This window comes from Cydia amplana, chromosome 14 (genome assembly GCF_948474715.1).
Source record: "Cydia amplana chromosome 14, ilCydAmpl1.1, whole genome shotgun sequence".
NCBI lineage: Eukaryota > Metazoa > Arthropoda > Insecta > Lepidoptera > Tortricidae > Cydia > Cydia amplana.
In genome coordinates this window covers 13267934-13295048 of record NC_086082.1, presented here as the reverse complement: position 1 = coordinate 13295048, position 27115 = coordinate 13267934, and the positions used below count along the sequence as shown (strand labels likewise).

The 27115-nt window shown below is 40.9% G+C and overlaps 1 protein-coding gene and 1 pseudogene across 1 annotated transcript; one reads left to right on the top strand and one right to left on the bottom strand.

The window, feature by feature from the left end:
* The first annotated feature begins 904 nt into the window (after nucleotides 1–904).
* LOC134654198 (actin-binding protein WASF3) lies at nucleotides 905–26835 on the top strand. Its single transcript, XM_063509654.1, has 12 exons — nucleotides 905–1203; nucleotides 14645–14796; nucleotides 15350–15501; nucleotides 16466–16734; nucleotides 17541–17627; nucleotides 19199–19319; nucleotides 20010–20141; nucleotides 21108–21246; nucleotides 22049–22173; nucleotides 23542–23763; nucleotides 25549–25721; nucleotides 26698–26835. Exons 2-12 carry the CDS (start codon nucleotides 14675–14677, stop codon nucleotides 26719–26721), a joined length of 1566 nt encoding a protein of 521 aa, XP_063365724.1. The 5' UTR covers nucleotides 905–1203; nucleotides 14645–14674; the 3' UTR covers nucleotides 26722–26835.
* On the bottom strand, nucleotides 6481–10208 carry LOC134654360 (15-hydroxyprostaglandin dehydrogenase [NAD(+)]-like; annotated as a pseudogene).
* Nucleotides 26836–27115: the final 280 nt, after the last annotated feature.

Here is a 27115-nt window from a genome sequence, read left to right as displayed (position 1 = left end):
TTGTCACATTAAAACAAACCGCTCCATATTTAATGCAAGTTGGAATGTAGCAATTTTAAATATGTAATGTACCTAGCAATTTTATAATAGAATATAATGTTTTATAAACTCAAAAACAAATTCCGCTGAAGTATAGTCATAAAAAGGTGTATTTAAAAGTGGAAGACATACAGTTGTTGAATATTTTTCATTTATAAACGTCCTTTTAAGCATGAGGAAACTGAGCAGAGTTTTGCATTAGTTTAAATTGTTATATTCACCTCTTTTTATTTGTATCCGGCTAATTTTCGAATTGAATGTTTTTTTACCCCTATAACTATTATTTTTGGAAAAAATAATCAATGTAAACGATTAAAGATGAAAGTATTAAAGAAAAAGTGTTCTATTATTTCATAAATGTGGATAAATAAGCGAGAGCTCAAGGTACATGTAATCGTGTCTGTTTTAATGACTTGTATAATTTTTTATTTATTGGGTACAATATAATGTAATGACATGTCACTCATATACGAAGTCAACAGGTAAGGTATTTCTCAGCTCTCACTTAGTTATCGAACTCCTAAAATCTGAAATCCTGAACGAAGGCTACGCGGCCGTGCAATAATTTCATCGATATCGATTACAAGCATTTTAAGTTATGGACATCACTATTATCGAATTTTCACATCACTGTCGTTGACACCTGTCATGTGTCAGTGACGTTTAGTGATGGTAACACTCAATTTCCTTATGTTGGTAGCATTACGAAATAAATCTCGTACTATTCATTTTTTCGCACAAATGTATGAAGTTCCGTCTCTTAAAACGTAGTGATTATATTCTCTTTGGTTATAACTCTGATTGACATAATTAAAAGAACTTAAAAAAAATCTTTTTTGACTTTTTTTGATAATAAAATGTAAATTTAAAGCCTCGCAAGTGTTTTTTTGGATTTTTTAAATGTCAGCCATGTCAGCAATTGTCAGCTGCGCCGGTGGCAGGTTTTGGAACTACATATGTTTTTTTTTTTCGACGCTGCCATTTTCGTTTTGTGGCACGGCTAGGCGGCGGTTTTAGCGTAAAAAATTGTTGAAATAGCTGGCATTTATATAAAAAGTGTTAAGATCATTGTGTTTTGTGTTTGTTTGGCGTTGGATACTTGGAGCGCGAGAGACTTTTGCGCAAATTGCGCCAAGTAATTATTGACTTCCTCGAGTGTGAAGGGTGAGTACTTCCTTCAATATTCCAAGCCTTATAAGATATTTTTGCATCTTCGGCTTAGTTACTTGACTCGGCTGGTAAGGATATTCTTTAATCACGTATACTAAACGGTTCTGTTACGTGGCCGCAGCCAATATTATTGAGCGAATTAACTTCTCGGCAAAATGGGCGTTATGATGTGTGTAGGTTTATCATCGCTAAATTGTCACCACGCCTTTAGACGATGTATTCATTCATTTAGTCATTCTTTATCTCCAAGTCATTTGGTATAAGATCGTGAATTGCGAGTAAGGCACAATTATTATTCTCAGTGCATGTCTACAATAGTAACTTTAACTTTAGTACTACATTATAATTCAGAGAATTGTTTCTGTTCTTATTGTGCGTAGTTTAACGTAAACAATAACAAAATAAATGCACATTAGGTTCTAAAATTTCGTTGGATTGTGTCCAAGTAGACATTATTTATTTGACCAACATCATGTCACTAGTTTACAGACCCTGGGAGGGATCCTTGTTTATGTTAGAAGCCAATTTTAAAAATCTCATTAGGTTAGTGTCAATAGACTATTTAACATCATTTATGTGTTCTATGATATCACTTGTCTTAATAGTCTATTATCTAGTATTCCTTAGTATCATTAGTATATTTTCATTAGAACACATACAGAAAATAATCTGCTTACTTGTTTAGTAACTGCAATAAAAACCTACCATAAGGTGTATTTTAGGTGTAGTGCCAGATTTTCATTGATCCAAGTTTTTTTAACACACATGAGTAATCCAAGTTATTACTTAACGTAAGTGGGTTAAGCAACTCTTTTGCTGCTTTGAGTACAAAACAGCAAAAAAGTATTGATTTATTCGGCTTTCTACATTCAGTTTAATATTGAATATTTTTTAGTTTCTGCAACAATTGGTAAATTACTAAAGCAGAGCTTTTTCAAAGCCATAATAATATTGCACTGATTTTGATAAAATTATACTGGTATAAAAACATTAAAAACTGGTGTACTACCTGGCAGCAATTATTCATTAATTGATGAAATGGTCAGTAATCATAGTAAATAAAATAAAAATACTTTAGCAGGACAACAATAACATTACACCAATGTATCATATCCTCCTTTATCATGTGAGAGGAAGTTGCTGTTTAGTGGATTTGCCACTTTATCCATCTGCAATAATACATTTTTGCAAAAGTTCAAGGTCATAATGTTATGGAAAACAAATTATAAATAATTATAACCTTTACTTAATGTAATGTACAGTAAGTAGATAGATAAATTGTTTATTTGTTTGCTGCAACAACACACATTTTACAAATAGGTAGGTAGAATAAAAAATACTTACACACGAAAAATGGGTTTACCTGCTATACCTGCCATTATAAAAATTTAGTTTATGCCTAAAAATTTTACTGCAGGATATTAAATCTTTTGTAGGTATGTTTTAGTAATAGTATGAATAAAAATTGCTACTCACTTTAGTATTGGAGTTGACTTATTGAAAAAAGTAAACTGTGTTTAATTTATAACAGTGGATCCTAAATTGTAGTCTGACACCTTGTTACCTTTATCTTGCAACTCCCTTGTAAATGAATATGCATGCATAGCATGCAGTAATAATAACCTATGCAAGTATGCATAGCTTGAGTCTAGAGCTGGCAAAGTGAGGATCCAGATCAGATGCCTCTGGAGCATTCCATGAAATTGTTTACCGTTGTCCCATACAAACGAATTTTCTGAAGAAGATTGCAGGTATAAGAGTTTCCTTTTGTATGACAAATGGTCAAAAATATGCACAGAAAAATAATTGCCTGCCTTAAATGCTAAAAAAATGTTGCAACACAGGAAATAAAATGCGTCTGTACGGGGATAGCCGTGGTATGCTCCCTCAGAGACAAAACTACTTGACACACAGTTTGGAAATCCCTAATTCTATAAGATTGCTCTACATGTAGATGCTTTGGAGAGGCGCATGGATTAAGAATAGTGTAGCCCTATGAATGGAGCCCTTAGCATTTCAGCTGGATTCTATGAAACATATTTGAAGATTTTGAAGTCTTAACTCTCTAGTTGTTCTTTGTTTAAATACTATTAGTGACACACTTTTTGATATGTAAATATAAATGAAAGTTACATCTTACATAAAATTTAGATTTGCAATTTTAATCTGATTCCAATAGTTGTTACTTTTTCTCTCATTTGAATTTAATACCTACATGATATTCATTATGTAATACTAATGTCATATCGCTTAATTAATCTAAAACTCATCTATTAGTCTTATTATAGACATGTATAATTAATAATTTGACCCTAAAGCTCGTAAGTACATTAATTACATTATTCATCCAGTTAATGGCCAAACTTCACCAATAGTATCCCAATCAATCCCAATACCATAGCATTTTCAAGGTAGAGTAGATGAACTTTTACAACAGTCGGGTACAGGTAATTTTGTATAGACAACGTCAAAAATATGGTTACATTTTCGCACCTTTAAATAACTCGAGGATGAAAACATATGTTTGATGTTGACTGTACCATGGTTGAGTCTTTTTATGCTCTTAGAACAGGTATTATTAATAGTCTTAATCCATTGCCCATAGCAACCTGATGGTGGCCTTTGGATAATAAAATCTAGCTTAACATAACTGTGCTTTATCAAAAACACAGGTTACACAGGCCTCAGCAAGCTTCCGCTCCGTTAAACCCAAAAGCTATAATTGTTTTATCATAAGAAACAAAGCATATACCTACCTACAATAAAATATGCAGCAAAGGGACTACCCCTACAGACACGTCATGACCCCAACGATATTCAATTTGTTGCATTTGCATTTCCTTCCTAATCGATATGAGCAAAGAACTTGTACGTCTTTGTATTAGAACAAATTAAATTATTTTCAGAAAATATTGAATATATATTATTTATATAGGCACCTGCCGCGATAGCAGAGGACGCTGGTTCGATTGCAGCCTGGGGCACTGGAGGCCTTGGTCACTTTTTCTTAGTATAATATACTATCATATTATGACATTTATCTAAGTTTGTACATTTTTGCAGCATAGGTATTCAAACTTGGGAGCGCCAGGCACGCCAGCCACGGGGGCGTAGTAGAAAAAAATGTAGGCACCACTCATCACTGCGTTAGATTAAGAGCCTGTGTATCTCTCCAGCTATTCAATAGTTTCACACAAAATTAACGCCACTTGAACGCAGCTTGACGCAGCGGAAGCGCATTCTTCATTTGGTATGGAACCGCACCGTTTTTCTAGCGTAAAACGCCCATGTTGACAGGCGCTTAGACCTGACTTTGCATACTAATCGGCCCATTACACGATTATGAATATTATTATGTGCTATATTTGTGCCACGTTCCCTCATTTACATTTAGGTGTGCATCGTCGGATATAGACTCATACTTATTACTTACTACTGCAGTACGAGCATTCGGAGCATTACGTTAAAAATATCCTATAAAAAGAAATCTTTTGTACTTCCACGTCTCATTGTTATTATTTAAATGTGATGGCAACATCCTTTTACCTATCGCGATAGCGATCGGAGACAGATCAAAGGTTAGCAATAACTACTATATTTATAGAATAAATCGGCGCGTTTGTAAATGAGATAACCTGATTCTTCAGAACCAGATCTTGACCTGACTTAAATCAGCACCAAACACTTTACCACACTCTCGAGAGGAGGGATTCCATCTGACTTCTAAGTCTAATTGGCGCGAAACGGAAGTGACTGGACATTACATCGGAATTGCTTAAATATTCGCGTAAAATCATTCTATTTTCTGAGAAATTATCACATTAAACGCTTGCCTCAAGTCCCAGCCATAGACAATGTCAAGAACCTGTAAGTCCCAGGGGTTTTTTGACTTTTCTTATACTCCAGGGGTTAAGAGTTGCTTTTGACATGTATATGTCACTGTAACATTGTAAACACTCGTCAGTTTATTATAATCTCGCTAGTTACGTTATAAACTGACGGTAGGGAGATTACAAACTAACCTAACCTACGTTAGATTGTAAACTAACGGGTTACCAATCTTTCGGTGTTAATGGTGTTATATATGACAACGTAAAATTAACCTCCATATTCCTGCCTTTAAATGAGGAATTCTTCCACTATAGGTACTTAAGTGCGAAGTTTGATAACACGACTTCGTGCCTAATTGTGTTTGTATATGTAAAGTAAACTTTCGATTAGATATCATATAAAAACTCTGTGAAACGAACCTCTTGCAGCAATCAATAATTTCTTTAACATAGTGACTTCAAGACTGATTGAAGTAAGTACAACTCTGCTGTTTTGAAAACCACAGGATGTCGATGGACCCACCTGGATGTCCGATAGATAATGTCTGTTGATTTCTTGTTCTTCAGCTCGCATTAATTTCTTCTCATACTTACGTAATCAAGTTTAGTTTCCAAGCAAAACTCGACTTCCTTAGGAAGCCTAAACCGGAAGCATATCTTGTAATCAAACAAGTTTCTATCTTAATGTCGCCTAGACTAGCCGTCTCGTTGTTTTCTTTCTGCATAGGTCATTACTCTATTGACGGCAATTTTATGTTTATCGCGTTTTCTCGTCTGATTTCTGTTATTGGAATTTTATCTGTTATATTATAAACGACATTATTCATTAAGAAAGGTAATCTTCTTGTAAATAATTACTTATGTGAATAATCGACGTCAACTACAGCAATAATGAAGAACGCAACTTTGTATGTTCTCTTATATATCATTAATTTGTAATATATATAATGACTTGGCAATCGCACATAATGCTTTACTCGTACCTTACTCGTAAATATGTGTAATGCTCGAACTGCAATTAGCGCTAGCGTTATGTTCAATTAGAAATATTTTTAATAGGTGACGATGATCCTTATGTCATTATGCAGCCGTGCGATGGCCAAGTCATTATACGTATTACAAATTAAAGATATATGTATATTTGATACAGTTTTAACACCCCCTGGCACTGATTAAAATAACCGACTTGGTTTCACATTAGGTACATCTCTAAACTTTTTTGTAGTAGAAGCGTTGCGAGACTTGCACCTTTTTACATGTTAATATTTTTGATGGGATTAATCTTATCAGCAAGGTTATCACTATTACGAAACAGTTCAACTAAAAATAATAGTGCTGACATTATAGTAATTTTTATTTTTGTTACCTCAGTATTTGTCTTTAGGGTATGTATAGCATTAAAGCATCACCCTTATTTGATTATAGTTAACGACGTAGTGCTTTACACGTTAGAACAGCAAAGGGTAGAAATGACTTGTTTACGCCGTTTTGTTATAAAGGTAAGATTTATCCGGTAAATGAGTTGGACCGGTTGATTGTACTTCGATTTCTTCGATAGCCACACCGAGCCGTTTGCCGCGTCCTTGAACATTGCGATGATGGCTGCTACAGCTCTATGAAACAATTAATGATTTATTCATAATACCACAGAATAAATAATAGTACTAAGTACAGAAGACTCACTCTCTAACAAAACGCGTCTGTTACGATCAGCACAGATATGGCCGCTAGGTGGCGACAGCGCCACGCGCGGCTTATGGCTTTCCCCAAAATTGAGGCCGAACGGTTGTACTTTTAGCTATCTGTAGCAAAGCGACGAAATCGCGGAGTGAGACACGCCTGATAATACATTTAACAATTGCGGCATAACCACAATCAACATGAATGATGATTTATTTTACTCGAAAGAGACTTCCGGTTGAATTACACGCCAAAAGCAAGTGATTGATTAGTTTATTGTTACGTAGTAATAGTAACTTCTTAAATCCATCCTTGGGCCCTAAGAACCAATCCTGCCAAAGGCAATCTCTTGTTCACGCAACGCCGTAGTTGACCTTTTTATGCCCTGAGCACAGTCGACTATATGTATAACTGCTTACTTTTGAATTGAATCCTCGGGTATGAGGTTTAAAAAGTCATTGCCAAATTTTTCATCGTACACCCTCTCAGTCAGCATTTTCATCAGAGTTGTGTCTGTTGCTCCGAAACATATTGTTAATACTCGTATTCCTGTTGTTTCTTCAAAGGGAGCTTGCTAGAAAGGAAACAAAGTATGAGTGAAGGATAATTGGTATTAGCTTGCTACAAGTGTGATCCTGTAATTGATTTTCCATGTCTTATTAATTGGTGCTACTTTGTATTGATAGCTGTTGGATCTAAAAATTAAATAAATAAATTATTTATTTATTTTACGTCATTTACGGGCCTAGCCGTAAGGTAAGTGGGATTTTCTTCCCGCTACGCGAGAAGATAATCTCACTTCCTGGCCAAGGCAAGATGTAAAACTTTAGACAAACCACGGGCGGTAATTCGTAAAGCCCTAGATCACATATTTATGGTCGCACAAACACCTGCGATCTGGAGCATTTACGAATTCACCTCCCTAGGTATGTAATGTACTATTACAAACCGAAAGACTTTGACTGAAATGTAGCACAGCGGCTTTGGATCCGCAGTAGATAGGAATGGACCCTATTGGGAAGGGCTCTCTTCCCAATAGGGGCAATAGACGCGATGTTTACGATGGTCCCGCCTGCCCCGCCTTCATCTTTTCGCATGTGCTTTACTGCTCTCATCGAAAATGACACCAGTCCTTGCTGAAAAATATTAAACACGTGAAAATACACTGGAAACACATCATCTGAATCGATCGGTTATTCAAATAAGTCTTTCTCAAACCAATTTGACAAATTTCAAGGCACTTGGTCTCAACTGGCTGACATATTTAGATTAATTAAGTAATACCATACCCAGTTAACATCACAGGATTTTCTCCAGATAGCGGGCGAATCGTTTAAAATCCCAGCGTTGTTGATCACCACGTCCAGCTGTTTCATAGTGTCTACAACTTGGTTGAAACTTTGGGACATAGACTAGGAATCCTCTAGACGGAGTTTAGAGCAATTATTTCATAAAACCGATGGTGCCAAAAATACTGGGGTGCGGGGGACGAGGTGAGCGAATCCCGTGCCGTGATTGGTCCGTTCAAAGACACGGACCAATCACGGCACGGGATTCGACACTGACTCGAAGATGGAGTAAAACTACCGTATATTTGTGGCAGAGGGGGTAGCGTTACTATGCTCAGTCTAGAGGATGTCTTGTCTGTGCTTTGAGATCTCTCAAAGCACAGACAAGACATCCTCTGCTTTGAGAGATGCTGTCCTCATCGCCGACGTCGCACTTGATAAAGGTCACTTTGCCAGGATATGTTTTATTCAGTTGCTCGGCTGTTTCTTTCCCTTTCGGCTCTGCTATGTCCAGTATAGCTGCATGCTAAATTAAAAAATGTCGAGATTAGGTGTTTGTTTGGTTAACTTTAGGTGTTTGAAGTCTAGTAAATTATATGACAATTAATTTCTTTGGTTGTTACGTATTTTATGCCCCGGCCATGAAAAAAAAAACGCTTTGCGCCATGCTGAAATCGTAAACAGCGATCTCGCTCGCTTTTTGGTCCTCACTCCCCGATTAGTTGTCAAAATGCGTAAAAAATCTCGTCACGATAATACCTTGGCCGGTGTACTTCCGTTTGGCCCAAATACATTTCGCCAAATTTCACTTCCCAACAAACTTATCGCAATAGTTTCATTTCCCAAAGGAACCTTTAGCAAAGTTACACTTCGCATATAACTTATTTGGTCAAATTATCATTTGGCATGATTTTACTTTGTCAAATGTTATTAGGACAAAAACTTATTTAGCAAACGTTTTTTATTGGCTAATATTATATTCCAAAAAGATGTTTGCTCAAATTGTCACTTCGCAAATTTGGCAAATAGGCATCTCTATTTAAATTTGAACCTAAATTCGTTCTGTTAGAATTTTGAATTTATATAATATTTCTACTCAGTATCAGTAGCTTTCTCCATTCTTACTGAGAAAAAATGTCCACAAGTTTTTGGTGCATTTGTATGAAATTTTGGGACCACTTTTTACTCGTATTAGGGTCAAAAGAGCTCGTGATTCTGACTGGAAATAATACAAAAAAATCACAGTTCTGTGTAATGCAGATTGGGGGTAATCTTCATAAATTAAGTTATAGTAGGTACAATGCAGTACCAACAAAATTACTATGTTTATTAAATTTTTAATCATCAAAATGTCAAAATCAAGTCAATTTCATTTCTGATCAAATCGATCGATTTGATCATCCCGTCTGGATACCGCTTTACCAGTTACACTACACTGAATGGGATTGGCAACTGTCAATGGTTTGCATAGATGGCACCATCATAGCTTGCCGGGGCTTGCCCCTTCTCTAGTTGAGTTCTATGAGATTTGGCTTAAAGGGCTGGCATCTAGGGCATAAAATTCTATATAAAAAACAAGAATTTGACACAATTCTAGGGATTGACGGAGCAATCTATGCTGGCGCCATCTGCTAAATACTTTGACCGGCCAATCCCATTGATTACTGAATCTTAATTCCTTAATTTTTATTTTAGGTCCTTATATAATTCTAAAATATTATTGCAGATATGTTCACGGTTCAACAAATTACATCCGTTTGTGTAAAACATAACCAAAATGATAAAGTGTTTCAAATGAAAGCACAAATAAAAATACTGCAGGCCCTCTATTGGTATGTAAATTGTATGCCATGTAATATTTTGGGACATGTAAGTTATGCTTAATGATACATTTGACTAAATAATACTTGGTAAAATGAAACTTGACCAAGTAATTATTTGCTAAACAATAACTTGCCAAAAAAGACTATTGCTAACTGAAAAATTGCGATAAGTTGTTTTGCCAAACATTTTTTTGGGAAATGATAATTTGGGAAACATAGTTTGGGATGTGATACTTTGGGAAACGTTTTTGGCCCATTCATTAGTAAACCACCTTGGCCCCTTGTCGTAGGAACGCTTCAGCGTATAACGCACCCAGGCCGGAGGCGCCTCCTGTGATCAAACAGGTCTTTCCCTTAATGTCGCCGAGATCTGCCATATTGCACTGTCTGTTTTGCACACTGGCCAATGCTTCTATTTATTGCGCTTTTTATTATTTGTATGGTCCTGTCTTATCTTCTCCAGTGCAAACTTAACCGCAGGTAATTAAAATTACTTTGTTGGGTTTTATGTCATGTTTCATTATATATTTTATTGGGTATTGTTGGTCTGCGGGCTCAGCACGGTTCCATCCACTATCACTAAGCCCGTCACTTTCGCACTTACATACTTGTTAGAACGTGACAGGCATGGTGATAAATGATAAAAATGCGACCGTGCTACTAGGGCTGGATCCGTTTGCATTTGCCATTTCGGTGATAGCGCAAGAGTTTAGCTTCTAAGGATTTGTCTTTCTAGGCTGTATTTGGACTGTTGGTTTGGGATTACCTTCTTCATAATGTTCATCGAGGATTGATTCCTTACAAGTACAGACCATTCCTTTTTCACTTGCACCGGAGAACAACGTACTTAAGGCGATGCTACGAGCCAGTTGTGCAAAAAAGTGCATTAACCAACGGACCGCTCTAGTTCGAGACGTATCAGAGCGATATGGTCCATCCATAATAATATGTACCGTGCGTGCGGAGAAAACACCGGGACGAATAACATTAGATAGGTCCATAAAAAAGTGTGCATGAGCTGAGGCGCTAGCGGATTACATGCGGCTGCGTGTATTCCGTACATTAGTTATGCTAATCTGTCAATATCTGGCTGATCGACAACTCAATCTATTAAATTTCTATCGATTTTGCCATCATGTTTTGACGTGACAGCCACTCATTGGGTTGTATTTTTGCAGTCAGAAAGTGCGAAGGGCGGAGTGAACTTTAAAAACTTTTGGTCTTTTGGATTCTAAATAAAATCTAGTATTAGCCAGTAGCCAAGTTAGAGTTTATTTCCCCAATAGGTAATTTTCCAATAAATTAACTGGCTTCGTGTGTAGTATTAATAGTGTTTCGTATAAAAAAATCTTACGCCATTTAATTCATCACATCTAATTATGTACATTCTTAAACCAGTCCTTTGGTCTCGTCCATTTAGCAGCCGTTATGTACTTATGATAAACTACATAAGTACCTATCACATATTTGTTTAGTTGCGCAATGAATTTTATTTAGTAACCGTGAATAATATAGGTACATCATGCTTCTAAATGTTTTCCTGTACGGATTTAAGGAAAACCTGTATATTTAGTCGTATCATATTTAGAGTAAGTACCTACTGACACGTGAATGGCACGTTGACACGAGTGGGATCATTCGATTAGGGGACGAATGCGGCTAATTTAGGTGTCCGGTGTACCGTGCGACACGTCAACCAAATTCGTCAATGTCGTACGTAAAATATTTCCCTGAAAGGTATATACCATATTAAAATATAGTATGACAAGTGAATCCGGAATGCGAGAAATATCTTTGGAGGTAGATACAGTGAGTTTAATTACTATTATGAGGCGTTCTTAAGATTTTTTCCGGAGCATACGCTTTCCTCCCGTGGATGTCGTGAAAAAATGAAAATAAAACGTTCGTTGTTTTGTCAACCTTCACCCTCACAAAACGAATCTCAGATGCTCAGTGAAAATTTGTTTGCTCTTAGGTTTTCTTTGGTGCAAGTTATTATCCTTTGAAGTAGTATTGTATTGTAAATAAATAACTGTTTCCAGTTGAAGTTGCCGGCGATTTGCCACGCATTTTCCAAGTCGTTCATAATGTCCACATTATTATTGATAATGTCCAACTGTCCTTTGTCCACAACTGCATTGAATTCTACTTTTACTATGGTCGTCGTTACTGACGACTCATGACTGACGTCCAGTATGAAAAATGTCACTTTTCTAGTCCAGAGTAGGTGCCTATAAAATCTATAAAGTGTCATTCTATGGAACTTGCTAACTATGTAAACAAAAGTTAGTAGTAAATTGACTTTCAGAGACAATTTTAATAAGGCGGTTTGTTTACATAGTTAGCAAGTTCCATAGATTGACACTTTACTTATAGTTGTTAATGTTGTTATTGTCTAAATTCTTGTTTATTTTCTCCTTGCTCGGCTTCACACGTGTTATGGAAATATGGACATAAAACTAATTAGAGTAGGTAAATAGGTAAGCCTTAAAATTCATTGGTATTAACAATTACGTAATATCTTCTAACAAGTAGCAAGTGTATGAGTCATTTATGTAAATACATACTCAAACAAATTAGTTGTAAGTTTTAACTTGAAGCAACCATTATTCTTTATATTGGCTGATTGTGCCATTGTCTCGCTCGATCAATTGGTTTGTTGTTATTTGGGACGCCGGAATGGCACTGACATTTAGTGTCTTGCCTGCTTATGCCTTTCATTTCTGCTACGCACCTAACTTTATACTATTCTCTGTGATTACAACTTGTGGCGTGCTACAAAAATAAAAGTAAGTTTTTGAGTTAAATATCCAATTCAATTTGCTATTCATTTATGTAAACATCGCAGACACTTTCTATTTATTAACATAATCGGTCACATTTTTCTCTATTTAGATGTCCTTCAGCGGTAGTGGCCTAACTAAAAGCAACACTCAACTATCAATTGTCGATCTTATGTCTTTGCTATAAGGTTTACGAATCGTCAATTGTCCAGCTGTTGTCCTACGCCAATTTATTTAAAGTGTAAGTGCCTTAGCGAGCTCGTTGATTAAATAAACAACTAATTATCTGGCTAGATCCGCGGATGCTCGGCTGCTTAGGAAGCTAAAGTAGGTCATCGATATAATATTCATAGCTGCGGTAATATAATGACTAATGAGATGCATTGATTATGAGTTTAGTATTCATCCATGATTTCTAGTCTAAAAATGTTATTTATCTGCAGTATCCGCGTTGTAAAACTAGGTTGTTATTATGATTTTTTGTATGTGTATGATAAGCTAATTATATTACATCATTAATTCCTTCTGATGTTTAGTTAGTGATAGTGTAGTAAAGTACGGGTTCTTTTGTAAGAGCTGGCTCGGGGTTTTTACTTATTTGTGAATATTTTCATAGAAATTCAGCTGCCAGCTTTTGTAGACCTATTGATTGATATATTTAAGAACTGAAGAACATACATTATTCAAGCGCTTTATATACTATTCTCAATAAACAAGATTGTTTAAAAAGAGTAGCAAAGCACCCAAAGAAGACTCGGCTCTACTAAAAGGGTGGACTTAATAGTTAGGTATATGTAGTTCACGTATTTACTCCGCGCCATTGCCATTTGACCGCTACTTGTGCCGTTAATTGTGCTAAGATTCTCTTGGAATGGAATCTTAAGTGACCAATTAATAAATATCTCTCATTTATTTTAGACCATCTTATTCATTACACGTCGCTGGCTTGTAAAGTGTACCGTGAGTGTACCTAAGTCGTGTTTTGGTTCATGTTTACATTTATTGTTTACTAAATTAAATTATCTAGTTAGCGGGCGAATATAAAATATTCTGTTTCGGTCACGGCACGCGAGCCGGAAGATGGCTAAATGGCGGGTAATTGGCGGGAACAGCGGACAGCGGTGAAAATACGGAAAGCCGGGTGTTACTCCCACTCCGGAATTTTCCGGTAGAGCTGTTTTATTGTCGATTGTAAGGCGAGTGACTTACGTAACGTTAACGTATTGATTAAACAATATAAAATAATTAATAGGTATGAAATACCTACTCAAGATGTTTCGTTTTAAGTTAATTACGATGTCACCTCGATGAGGGACCACAAGCGGAGTAGCTCGCGACTAATTTGACTCCTCTAACTAACTAACTATTACGGCTCAGCGACCCAAAGAGGATCTTGGCCTCCGAAACGAGAGCACACCATTTTTCCCGATCCTGCGCCGTTTCCTGCCAATTATCGGCTTGAAGCTGACGCAGATCCGCTTCCACACTGTCTCCCCAGCGGTATCTGGGCCGACCTACCGGGCGGCCACCAGTCGGTCTTCCCAGGTACGCCCTCTTGGCAGCTCGGTCCTCTCCCATTCTCAATAGGTGCCCGAACCAGCGAAGTCTGTGGGATTTCGTTTCGCCGATGATATTGGGTCCGGCCACCAACTCCTCGATTTCGGCATTCCTCCTTATCCTCCAGGTGCCGTTGTCTCTCTTGATAGGTCCCAGGATCTTACGAAAGATTTTCCTTTCCGCTACCAGGAGCTGACTTTCCTCTTTTTGTGTTAGTGTCCAGGCCTCACAACCATACATAAGGATTGGTCGGATAACGGTCTTATATATCCTTAACTTAGTATTTCTGCTGAGAATCCTAGACACCAACACTTTATGGAGGGCTGCACTGCATCGCAAATCAAAAAATTTATAGTTTAGAAAAATCTCCGATGTCGTTACGGAATTATTGTCAGTTACGTATATTATATTTTTCCCGTAACTATGACTGTTTAAAAGTACAGAGCTGTAACTTTTCATATTGTTATTTCCAGGTATGGTAGTCCGGTAGTTCCGCCGCAGCCATGCCGCTGCCGAAGCGATGCGTGGAGCCGGTCCACGTGTCGCGCGGCACCGTGCCGGAGCGGCTCGCCGTGCCGTCCGAGCTGGAGGCAGTCACCAACGGCACACTGGCAAATACTGTGAGGTACGGCATCAGAGTGCGTCCACGCAATGTCTTAGGTTCCATCGGATTCTGAACCCTTTTTCAACATTTATTATTCTACGAGGGGAGGCTGAAATATTCGCGGCCTTAACTAGAAAAAAAAACTATGCCATAATTTTCCCCGCCTCTTTGGCACTTTAAATACTGTCGCCATTAGTAACGATTAATATTTAATACTCTCTTTCTGTTTTTTTCTAAGGCCGCGAACTTTTCAGTCGCCACTCGTAGTTAAGTGCGCGAAAGCGGCGCCCATTTTATAATTATTTGGCAATTGCATCTCTTTCAGACAAACTTATTTTTTTAGTCTTGTTGCTTTCAGAAGTCATTACCCCTTAACGCATTAACCCCCTTATTCTTATACGTGCTACAAACCTCTATTAGCTAATAATCGTTTGTCCATATCTGTCATTTTGACTTATGTATTTGTAAAAAAGGGACAAAACATAATTTAACTAAATCAGGCCCGTAAAGTTTTATGAATAAGGGGGTTAATCTTTACAGCTTCTTATAATCTTAAATTGTTTGTTATTACCAGACAACTGTCGTCACTATCGAAGCATGCGGAGGACATGTTCGGCGAGCTGACAAGAGAGGCGAGCAACCTCGCGGAGCGCACCAACGTGCTGCAGGCGCGGATAGACAGGCTCGCCATCAAGGTCACCCAGCTCGACTCTGGGGTTGAGGAAGGTACACCATGATCTTTGTTATTACCAGGCAACTGTCGTCACTATCGAAGCATGCCGAGGACACGTTCGGCGAGCTGACAAGAGAGGCGAGCAACCTCGCGGAGCGCACCAACGTGCTGCAGGCGCGGATAGACAGGCTCGCCATCAAGGTCACCCAGCTCGACTCTGGGGTTGAGGAAGGTACACCATGATCTTTGTTATTACCAGGCAACTGTCGTCACTATCGAAGCATGCCGAGGACATGTTCGGCGAGCTGACAAGAGAGGCGAGCAACCTCGCGGAGCGCACCAACGTGCTGCAGGCGCGGATAGACAGGCTCGCCATCAAGGTCACCCAGCTCGACTCTGGGGTTGAGGAAGGTACACCATGATCTTTGTTATTACCAGGCAACTGTCGTCACTATCGAAGCATGCCGAGGACATGTTCGGCGAGCTGACAAGAGAGGCGAGCAACCTCGCGGAGCGCACCAACGTGCTGCAGGCGCGGATAGACAGGCTCGCCATCAAGGTCACCCAGCTCGACTCTGGGGTTGAGGAAGGTACACCATTATATTTACCAATCATATTTGGACATTACCTAATAGCATCGGTCGCTGACGTTTCTGCTTGTTAAAAATTAAAATTAGTATGGGTAGCACATCGTAACTGGTGAATTTCCAATATGACTTGGAAGAAGTGTACCGCTCTTACGATAGATGTCGGGTCCCCTTGACCCATATGGTGGAAAGATTTGCGGACTATGGATGAGGTCTTGGTACTCTTGGTGGCTCAGATGGCAGAGCGTGAATTCAAGTCTAACCCAAGACGGTAATTTTTCCACTATCAAATTTGTTCTAAGCTAGCATCGGTCGCAGACGTTTCTGCTTGTTAAAAATTAAAATCTGTAGTTAATTTCGTGACTCCCCTGAAAGTAATTTTTCAAAACTTGCACACACCAATTTAACCACTATCCTGCTTTATTTTCAGTGTCCCTCCAAGACATTCAAATGCGCAAGGCCTTCCGCTCCTCGCGGACATTCCAGCAGCAACTGTTCAGCCGCAACTCGATGCCGACCGCCATGTTGGCGACGTACGCGCGCTGCGACCGCCCGCCGCCGCTCGAGCGGCTCAACGAGTTCAGGGACGACGGGAGAGACGCGAGGAAGTTCTACACGGACCCGGATTACTTCTTCGAACTGTGGAGAAGGGAAATGCTGCAGGATACAGAGCGCATTCAGCACGATCGCGGGAAGAAGGTAACATTTTTATACATAGCTTAGTCTTGTCTGGGATTTTCTAGTCAAAAAGAGTGGACACATATTTACTATGAAATAATAATGAATAAATTAATAAAAAATAAAAAAAACACGACTGCAAATTAAAAGCGAACTGAAAAGCTAAATGTTTTTTCTAAAGGTTGCGTAATATGGCGTATTAAGTCCGCTATATTGTTTTTATAATGACGTCACATAGCCTATGTTACTCGGGATGATGTAAGGATTCTAATGATAATTCATACATGTAAATCGGTTAAGGCATTTAGCTGCTAGAGTGGAACAAAGAAACTTACATACCCACCCACCCACATACAAACATGAACCCTGAAAACAATACACTCCTTTTTTGGGGCAGTCGTGTAATAAAAGGTAGAAAATAACGGATTATTTCATAGGCATGTACACGTTTCGCTAGATTCGCTATATTCGTCAGTTAGTGTAATAAACTCCTTCCGTAATATATGTAGGTACTTACGAGTATGCAGCGTTTCTATCTATTAATAACGTCGCCAAAGTTAATTTTGTATTTTACAGCCTTTGCAAAGAGTAAGATTAGATGTCGTGATGTACTCGTATGGTGAAAAAGCATCACAAATGTTGAGACATAGATGTATTAGTAGAATGATAGTTGTGCAGGTTTGTAAAGGTGACAGTCCATTTCCAACCGCAGCTGCACTACTGTTCATTTTACTATGGAAATTGACAGTAACAGCGACGCGTTCAGTACCAGTAGTGCAGCTGCGGTCAGAAATGGAATGTTACCCTAACGATACGCGTATGCTCAGGTGCGGCAGCCCCGCAGCGGCGGCGGCGCGGACGGGCGCGGCGCGCGGCGCGTGAGGCCGCCACACTCCACACGAGAAAGACAAAAGGTACGCTCTATGCTTGTGTTCTGATTACATTTACAGCTATTTCTTAGGTATCGTCTTGGGTCGTCCCATTCGTTTTTCGTCAAGTTCTTAAGAGCCAACAGGAGTGGTCATTTCTCCATACAAACGTACTCGACTATTTCCTCCGTGGGTTTTGAAGCTAGAGCAATGATTTTTTCAAGACAGATTAATATTGTCAATATCTGTGTCGGACCGTTTTGGTTTTTTTGATATTTTTGTTTTTTAAGGCGCTAGAGCCCTTCAAAAATGGCCAAAATGGCCTAATTGACTATGCCGCAATGAAAGGCGCGCTATTCAAAACTTATATCAATTAGCCAAAAAATCAAAACGGTCCGACACAGATAATGTCATAATCATTTAGATTTCCAAATTTGGTTACGATTGGTTAAGTTTTGGAGGAGGAAACAGTCGAGTACGAAACCTCGATTTTTGAGATTTTTACGCAGGATTTTTCGCCTTGTCCTTATCGCACTAGTTTTAGGAGCCGCTTCCGTTAGCGAGACGGGTATATTTACCTAAAATATTTAAATCTCAGCTCCTGTTGGCTCTTAAATTAGTCCTATTCTGCTTTCGTCACGCATTCTACATTGAAAGCCACCGACGATTGTGACGAATGTAGAATGGGTGACGAAAGCAGAATAGGACTAATTTAAGAACTTGACGAAAAACGAATGGGACTACCCAAGACGATACCATTTCTTACTATACTTAATAATGCATCTTTTCCTTTCTTTACGCTCTCAAATGTTTAGTTTTGGGTAACATTTAAAATTGTAATCTTTAAAAAAAAACAGACTTGATTTTATGTAACAAATGAAACTCTAGGTCTAAACTTAAGCAATATTGTATATATAAGTACTGTTTGTAAACGACTGTATGTTTCTAAAATATAATAAATAAATATATTTAAAGCTATATCTATGTCGAGTTAAATTGTGCTGGCATTTTAATTGAGTAAGCACTGTGTAGTTCCAAAAGACAGTGCGGTTGCGGTGTTCTTGTTCTGTTCACGCTCGAGGTTCACGTGTAGAATCTATAACGATGATGTCTCCTTTAACTCTCGAGTCCCGGGGATCTAAATTTCTCCGCCAACACACACACACACACACACACACACACACACACACACACACACACACACACACACACAATATACGACCGACGACGACGGTTTTTAGGGTTCCGTACCCAAAGGGTAAAAACGGGACCCTATTACTAAGACTCCGCTGTCCGTCCGTCCGTCCGTCTGTCACCAGGCTGTATCTCACGAACCGTGATAGCTAGACAGTTAAAATTTTCACAGATGATGTATTTCTGTTGCCGCTAAAACAACAAATACTAAAAACCGAATAAAATAAAGATTTAAGTGGGGCTCCCATACAACAAACGTGATTTTTGACCGAAGTTAAGCAACGTCGGGCGGGGTCAGTACTTGGATGGGTGACCGTTTTTTTGCTTGTTTTGCTCTATTTTTTGTTGATGGTGCGGAACCCTCCGTGCGCGAGTCCGACTCGCACTTGGCCGGTTTTTTAATTTAGGATTGTATTTTGTAGGCGGCAGCGGTGACACGCGGCGAGCACATCATGGCGCCGGCGCAGCTGCGGCACTACAACATCGAGCCGCAGCCGCCGCCGCTGCAGACGCAGCAGTCCATCCGGCAAGAATCCGTCTATGGTGAGAATCATCATCATCTTCCTCGCGTTGTCCCGGCATTTTGCCACGGCTCATGGGAGCCTGGGGTCCGCTCGGCAACAAATGCCAGGAATTGGCGTGGGCACTAGTTTTTACGAAAGCGACTGCCATCTTAAGGCCCGTCTCCATATTGCGCGGCAAACTATCGAACATTGGCTCGCGAGGCAGCCGCGCGCAATGCATACCGGGTTGGCTCGCGAGCCAACGCGATCTGATCGTGTTGGCTCGCGAGCCAACCCGGTATCCATTGCGCGCGGCTGCCTCGCGAGCCAATGTTCGATAGTTTGCCGCGCAATATGGAGACAGGCCTTTACCTTCCAACCCAGAGGGTAAACTGGGCCTTATTGGGATCAGTCCAGTTTCCTCACGATGTTTTCCTTCACCGAAAAGCGACTGGTAAAATATCAAATGATATTTCGTAAGTTCCGAAAAACTCATTGGTACGAGCCGGAGTTTGAACCCGTGACCCGTGAGTCACACGCTCTTACAGCTAGGCCACTAGCGCTTTAGAAAAGTTTAACTGAATTATTTTGTCCACTTAATTTCATTGCCATCAAACCTCTCTTGCATGTAGCAGATTCGATTGTATTTTGCACATGCAACTACACATTTTCACACTATCATTATTGATTTGACGATTTCATAGAAAAAAATAATTTTCACATGTTGTAGCTACGAGTGTAACGGACGGCGGTTACCGAGTAGGCATGAACCGCCCGCCTTCGTCTCAGGCGGCGCGACCCAACTCCATCGAGATCGAGAACCATCAGAACCGACAGCCGAGGCTCACAGGAAACGGACACGGTAACAACTTCGTTCGATTCCAGTGTGGTATAAAATGTTGTAGCAACAAGCGTCACGGAAGACATATACCTATTAGGGTTCCGTACCCAAAGGGTAAAAACGGGACCCTATTACTAAGACTCCGCTGTCCGTCCGTCCGTCCGTCCGTCCGACTGTCACCAGGTTGTATCTCACGAACCGTGATAGCTAGACAGTTGAAATTTTCACAGATGATGTATTCCTGTTGCCGCTATAACAACAAATACTAAAAACATAATAAAATAAAGATTTAAGTGGGGCTCCCATACAACAAACGTGATTTTTGACCGAAGTTAAGCAACGTCGGGCTGGGTCATTACTTGGATGGGTGACCGTGTTTTTGCTTGTTTTGCTCTATTTTTTGTTGATGGTGCGGAACCCTCCGTGCGCGAGTCTGACTCGCACTTGGCCGGTTTTTTATTACTTTCGTAAAGACGGGTCTTACGGGCACTAAGAATGGTGCCAGTGCAGCGGCGTTACGAATTCGAGCCAATCGTGCAGTGCACTATTTTTAGTGCGTCTTTATAACAAGTTAATGCATTTTATCCTTGATAAAATAGGTTGTTTTATGCTCTTTGTTACCCAACCTACTTATTATGACAAATAGGGGAACAGACGTTATTGCGTCGGTGCAAACGCGAGCGGCGGGGAAAATTAGCGGCGATTTCGATTTTCGAATCGAAGGCCATATCGCTGCCGGGCGCGTCGGTTTCCTTTGGAAGTGTTTTATGCACGCTAGTACAGTCCGGACGGTTTTCACGTGTTGCTTATTAAATTGACATTAGAAATAGTGATGTGCCACGATTAACTGAACCTGTGGCCCTATGATCATAGCTTCATGGTCAAATTGGGATCCCTCGGGCTAGGGCCCGTGACATTTTGCCCGCCATGTCCCCCTATAGTCTCTGTGCTGAGTTAGTGATCCTCATACTGACGTGATGTTTGCAGTGATGGTGGATGAGAGCCCTTACGGGTCGGTGGAGCCCATCTACGGCGGCAGCGGCGCCGGCACGCCGCGCCGCCCGCGGCCGTCCGTGCCGCCGCCCGCGCCGCCCGCCGACACGCCCAACAACCACACGCCGACCAGGTGCGTGTCTAGTCTAGTGCGGCGATGTGGACGAGAGTACGGGCGTACGGAGGGTTTGAGCAAGCGGCAAGGTTATTTATTACTACTGTAAGCTCGGATGTAGTTTTTTTAATCTATTACTTGACTTAAAAGTCACAATCGGCAGATGGGAACGGGTTGCGAAATTTATTTTCTCAAAAACGGACGGCAAAGTCGACGTTGCCGGTTAAAAAATTGGTCGCGAAGTGCGTAGTTTATGGTCAGTCAAAAAATTAAAAAGTTAAAAACATTGCAGTCTCGATTTCGGGACTGCAATGTTGCATACAAATTCCATTATTTAACGAATTCCGAACTTTTAAAAGTTGAAATGACCATATTAAATGAAGGCATAGATCCAATTAAACAGCCAAATAGATGATCAGCACTTATGATTATAATGTTGGTACCGCGACTATTTAGGTGTCTCAAATTTTTTCAGCAGAAAAATACACTTCCTTTTTTTTTAAAGGCGTAAAAGCAAATATTTTCAATGGTTTTACTTTTTTCTGTGATAATTAGACCGTTGCTCCGGTAAATAATTTCTATTTCGTGCACCATTTTTTAAGAAAAGCACTATATATGACTCGGCTGGAAGGCTACTTGCTGGCTTCGGATTCAATTAAACGGACCCCCAAGGTCGTCCGTTTAAAACGAATCCTCAGCCTGCAAGTAGCTACTTCCGAACCTCGACAATAATGTACTATTTCATGACAAGGTAAAAGTACTTGCACTAACTTGCGCTATTTATGTTTTCGTTTTTAACCGGTGTCGGCCGTGCCCCCAGATCGACGTTGCCCCCGCCCCCGCCGCCGCCGGAGGGCACGGCGTCGCCGCCCATGATGAACGGCGCGTCGCCGCCGCACCGCACCGCGCTCGACGCGCACCTCGACCACATGCACGCCGTCATCGGTGAGTTACAATACGACGTGGGGTGCGATCAGGTTGGGAGGTATAGCCTGACCAGTAATATATGATAATTGTCAAGAGGGCGCTGTTATTCTCATGTATAGGGTGACAATTCAGTGTAGTATGAAAAAATTAGTTCCAGTGAAATTCCGCAACATGGCGCACCCTCAATAGATCCTGGTTCACCTATAGGAACGTGACAAAATTTAGAACGAAAAACAAACGTCATTATGATTTTAGGTGTATGAAAGTTACGTTAATATACGTGCTGGGGAATTTTGAATAGACACGATAAAGGGAGGGTGTAAAGCTTTGGATTCCTCCGAAAACGGTGCCGTCATATTACGGCCGCTATATAGCGTTGACTGACGTCACTAGAACGTTGTCTATGTAAACAAGATGGCGCGGTTTCCTAGACGGCGTTACGTTACGTTGATTGTCAACGTAACGTAGGATGACGGCCGTCATGACGGTGTCGATAGTTTCGTGAACGTTTTATTAGATAGCGGTGACGCCATTTTGAATAAATGACACGAGATTTGAATAAATGATTCCTTACTACGATTATTTTCCTCTTCTGATGATATTTCATCCTCCAAGTAAATTATAGATGATCAAGCAAATCTTGTCAGTAGGAAAAAGCGCGAAATTAAAATTTTCTATGGGACGTTATCCCATCGCGCCTACATTTTTCAAATTTGCCGCTTTGACCTTGGTGGATGACGGTGTGTTATGACGCCGTGGTACTTTCCACATGTCGCCACCGTAAAGACGGCCGTCTTTTGCGGCCGCTATATGACGGCCGTCATATAACGGCACCGTTTTCGGAGGAATCCAAAGCTTTAGTGATAATTTTTTTGGTAGTTTACCTTGTCATTCGAAAATAAATCGTTTATTTTTTATTCCTACATCTGTTTCCTGTTGGAATGTTTAGTAATATGTATCAGGGATGTTGCGAATATCCGCATCCGCAACCGCGGAACTTCCGCATTATTTTCAACATCCGCATCTGCATCCGCATCCGCATAAAATCGATGCGGATTTAATGCGGATGCGGATGTGGAACAGGTCGGTACAGGAACGTCTTAGCATCGGCGTAAGTGCTAGACTGCTAGGTAATTTAGTCATTAGCCAAAAAAACCTATTAGAAATTAGCAGTCAAGCGTGAGTGGGACTTAATGTACGGAACCCTTGGAACGCGAGTCCGACTCGCACTTGGCCGGTTTTTTGAAATAAAAATTACTAAAATGTAATATTTGACGTTTTTTATGTACCTATCTTGACATCCGCGGATGTGAGCCTTTAAAAATCCGCATCCGCGGATGTCAAAAAATCGGCATCCGCAACATCCCTGGTATGTATGTATCGCAGGCATGATGTCGTCGGAGGAGGTGGGCGCGCTGGCGCCGGCGCCGCTGCCGCCGGCGCCGCCGCTGCCGCCGTCGCCGCCTTGCGCGACGGCGGCGGAGGCGCGGCCGCGGCCGCCGTCGCCGAGCGCGCTGCTGCGCCAGGCCTCCGCGCTCAAGCCGCCGCGCCAGCCCGCCGAGCCCAAGGAGGACCCGCGCTCCGACCTGCTCAAGGCCATCCGGGACGGTCAGTGCGCGCTCGGTGTTGCCCGATCATAGAGAAAAAAATACATAGAGTGCTCACTCCATACATCAGTTTTAGTACCAAAAAGACTATTAGCATCGAGTAGCGGAACTATCAGTACTGCTACTTGACAATAGATGTCGCCACCGACCGGAAAGTCTTATGCTGTTGAGATAAGACTATCCGGTCGGTGCTACATCTATTGTCAAGTAGCAGTACTGATAGTTCCGCTACTCGATGCTAGATGTTGACACTGAAATTAATAGTCTGAAGTGATGTATGGAGTGAGCACTCTATGTATTTTTTTCTCTATGGCGCCGTTCACTTTTTCTGTACCCAAAGGGTAAAAACGGGACCCTATTACTAAGACTCCGCTGTCCGTCCGTCCGTCCGTCCGTCTGTCACCAGGCTGTATCTCACGAACCGTGATAGCTAGAAAGATGAAATTTTCACAGATGATGTATTTCTGTTGCCGCTATAACAACAAATACTAAAAACAGAATAAAATAAAGATTTAAGTGGGGCTCCCATAGAACAAACGTGATTTTTGACCGAAGTTAAGCAACGTCGGGCGGGGTCAGTACTTGGATGGGTGACCGTTTTTTTGCTTGTTTTGCTCTAGTTTTTGTTGATGGTGCGGAACCCTCTGTGCGCGAGTCCGACTCGCACTTGGCCGGTTTTTAACCCCTTTTTCATAAAACTTAGCTAACCTTTGTCTTCGACAGTCAAAGAGTTAATCTTTGACTGTCGAAGACTTCGACTGACGCGCACACCCCATTTAGACTTTGATGCCGTTTGGACGGTGCATACTGCATACTCATCAGGATGAGGAACGTGAGGATATTCTGTACTCGTCGCTGTATCCTTATACAATGTGATGCGCCCGCGGCGCTATTTCGAATTACCCGAAGAATAGTACCTCGAGGCATCCGAGCGAGATGATTTCGAGAAGAATCAGACACAATAAGTGACCAAAAATGAAATGCGCTTATATCCTAGCGGATCGTACCTAAGTTTCTTAGTGAATCGTTCTACGATCACTGACTTAATTCGTAATCACATTAAAAGTCTATTTTTTTATTCGGTAGACTAAAATGACATTTCATAGTATGAAATGACACATGATGTTCATACTATGAAATGTCATTTCAGTCTACCGAATAAAAAAATAGACTTTAGTCAAAATGATCAGTTTCCTCGTGTTCTATCTTTTTACTTAAAATGAACTAGTGACTGACCTAATGCACACGCTGCCCAATGGGTGAAGAATTTAGATATTGTATTGTAATTGATAACAATTTGAGGCGAAGCCGAAAATTGTTAATAAAGACGCCACGAGTATTTTTTGACTCAGTTAAACAACGTTGCATACAATACTTTTTCTACGACCAAGCACTTACTTTGAAATAAAATTGTAAATTTAATAAATATTTTTAATTCATAAAGTAGCAAAAATGGAGGGTACGGGCGGGAAAAGAATGAATGAATGAAATTAAAAAAAAAATGTCGATGGTTCACTTATTTGTCAGAGATGACATTTAATATAAGGTTGGCAACACTGTATTTCATTCAATATTTTTTAAGTGGTCATTACACGAAGTATCGTAAAATCGCCAAAAAGATACTGCGTGTATACACAAATTCTTTTTTGGGGAATAGACTAGAGACTTGTCTTGACAACTATAAAGTAGGGTTTTAAAGGTGTGTGCACGACCCTTTAAATGACAAATAAAAGTACGGGAGTAGAAAAAATAAATAAATAGTGACTGACCTGAACTGTCGGAACAGGCATCAAGCTGCGCAAGGTGGACAAGCGCGGCGACGAGACGGCGGGCCGCTACGACACGCTGCGCGGGGCGCCCGCCTTCCTCGACGTGGCCTCCATACTCGCGCGCCGCGTCGCCGTCGAGCTCAGCGACACCAGCTCCGGCGCAGACTCCGACTCCGACGACTCCGACCAGGTATAATTTGTAGCTTTCTAGTAGACCCCGAAGGCTTATCCTATTGTCTATTGTTCAGTAAAACCGCACGTGCTACTTACCTGCAAAAAATCCTAATTATTCTATTTGGCACCTGAGCGCGGGCTAGTCCAACGCTCAAAAACCAGTGTAGGTGCGCTCTCCGATAACGCGCCTTTGTTACGCATCTCGATGACACATTTTAGAGTGGTTCTGTAGCGTTCGACTCGCCGGCACTCAGTAACCGAAGTACCGATTTTTTATGCAGGTGGTTGTGGCACGTGGCACGTGCGGTTTTTCTTAACAATAGACAATAGGATTAGCCTTCGGGGTCTATTAGAAAGCTACAAACTATACACCCTTCCTCGATGCGGCGCCTCACCTGACAGTGGAAAAAACTTCTCACTTTAAATTGGCAGAGTTGTATAAACGCGACGACAAGATTACTTGTTGCTACAAATTTATTTTTGAGAAATATCATCACAGTACTGTTGGCAGGTTTTTTTGGTATACTCTTGCGTCGGCCCATTCGTTTTTTGTCAAGTTCTTAAATTAGTCCCATTCTGCTTTCGTCACCCATTCTACATTCGTCAAGTTCATTGGTGGTCTTTGTCATCTTTGGTTATATTTTGTTGTTTGCCTTTTTCTTATTCCGGCTCATTCCGGTATTCGTCAACATATTTGGGCATGACGAATATAGATGGACGAACGCGACGAATGTAGAATGGGTGACGAAAGCAGAATAGAACTAATTTAAGAACTTGGCAAAAAACGAATGGGATGACCCGAGAGTATACTGGTTTTTATTTTATTTATTTAGAAACAAACAGTCTTATAAAACATGTAGGTGTTTGAATCTTTAATATTTCATTCATTATAGATCCAGTATTGTGTACTTGCTTTTCAACTTTCCCAACGAAATCGTGCGACTCCGAGAACCTCCGACAAGGGACCGGGACTAATTTAGAACTTGTTTCAGTGGACCACCGAGTCTCGCGCGTGACCCCGGGCTTCGCCACGCCGCGAGCCGCGCCTGCACCGGCCCCTCGACCCGTGCCCCGCCCCGGCGAAGCCCGAACACAAGCTGCCCGCACCCGCACCCGCATCCGCACCCGCAACCGCACCCGCCGGCGTCAGCGTCGCCATCGTCATCAAGCCCGAGCGCAACAACGGCGGCACGGTGCGCGAGCAGGCGCTCAAGCTCGAGCAGACCGCGCGCCAAGCCAAGCCCCCGCCGCGGACTTCCTCCATCGACTCCTCCAAGTCTACCCATGACGATCAGAGCTACGTAAAGAACTCTTCTTTCTTGAGCCGCGACATTCAAGCCCAGAAAACTAAGGAACCCGTCCACAATTTCAAAACCAAGCCGGAGTCGCCGGTCGTAAAGGAGGCTCCTC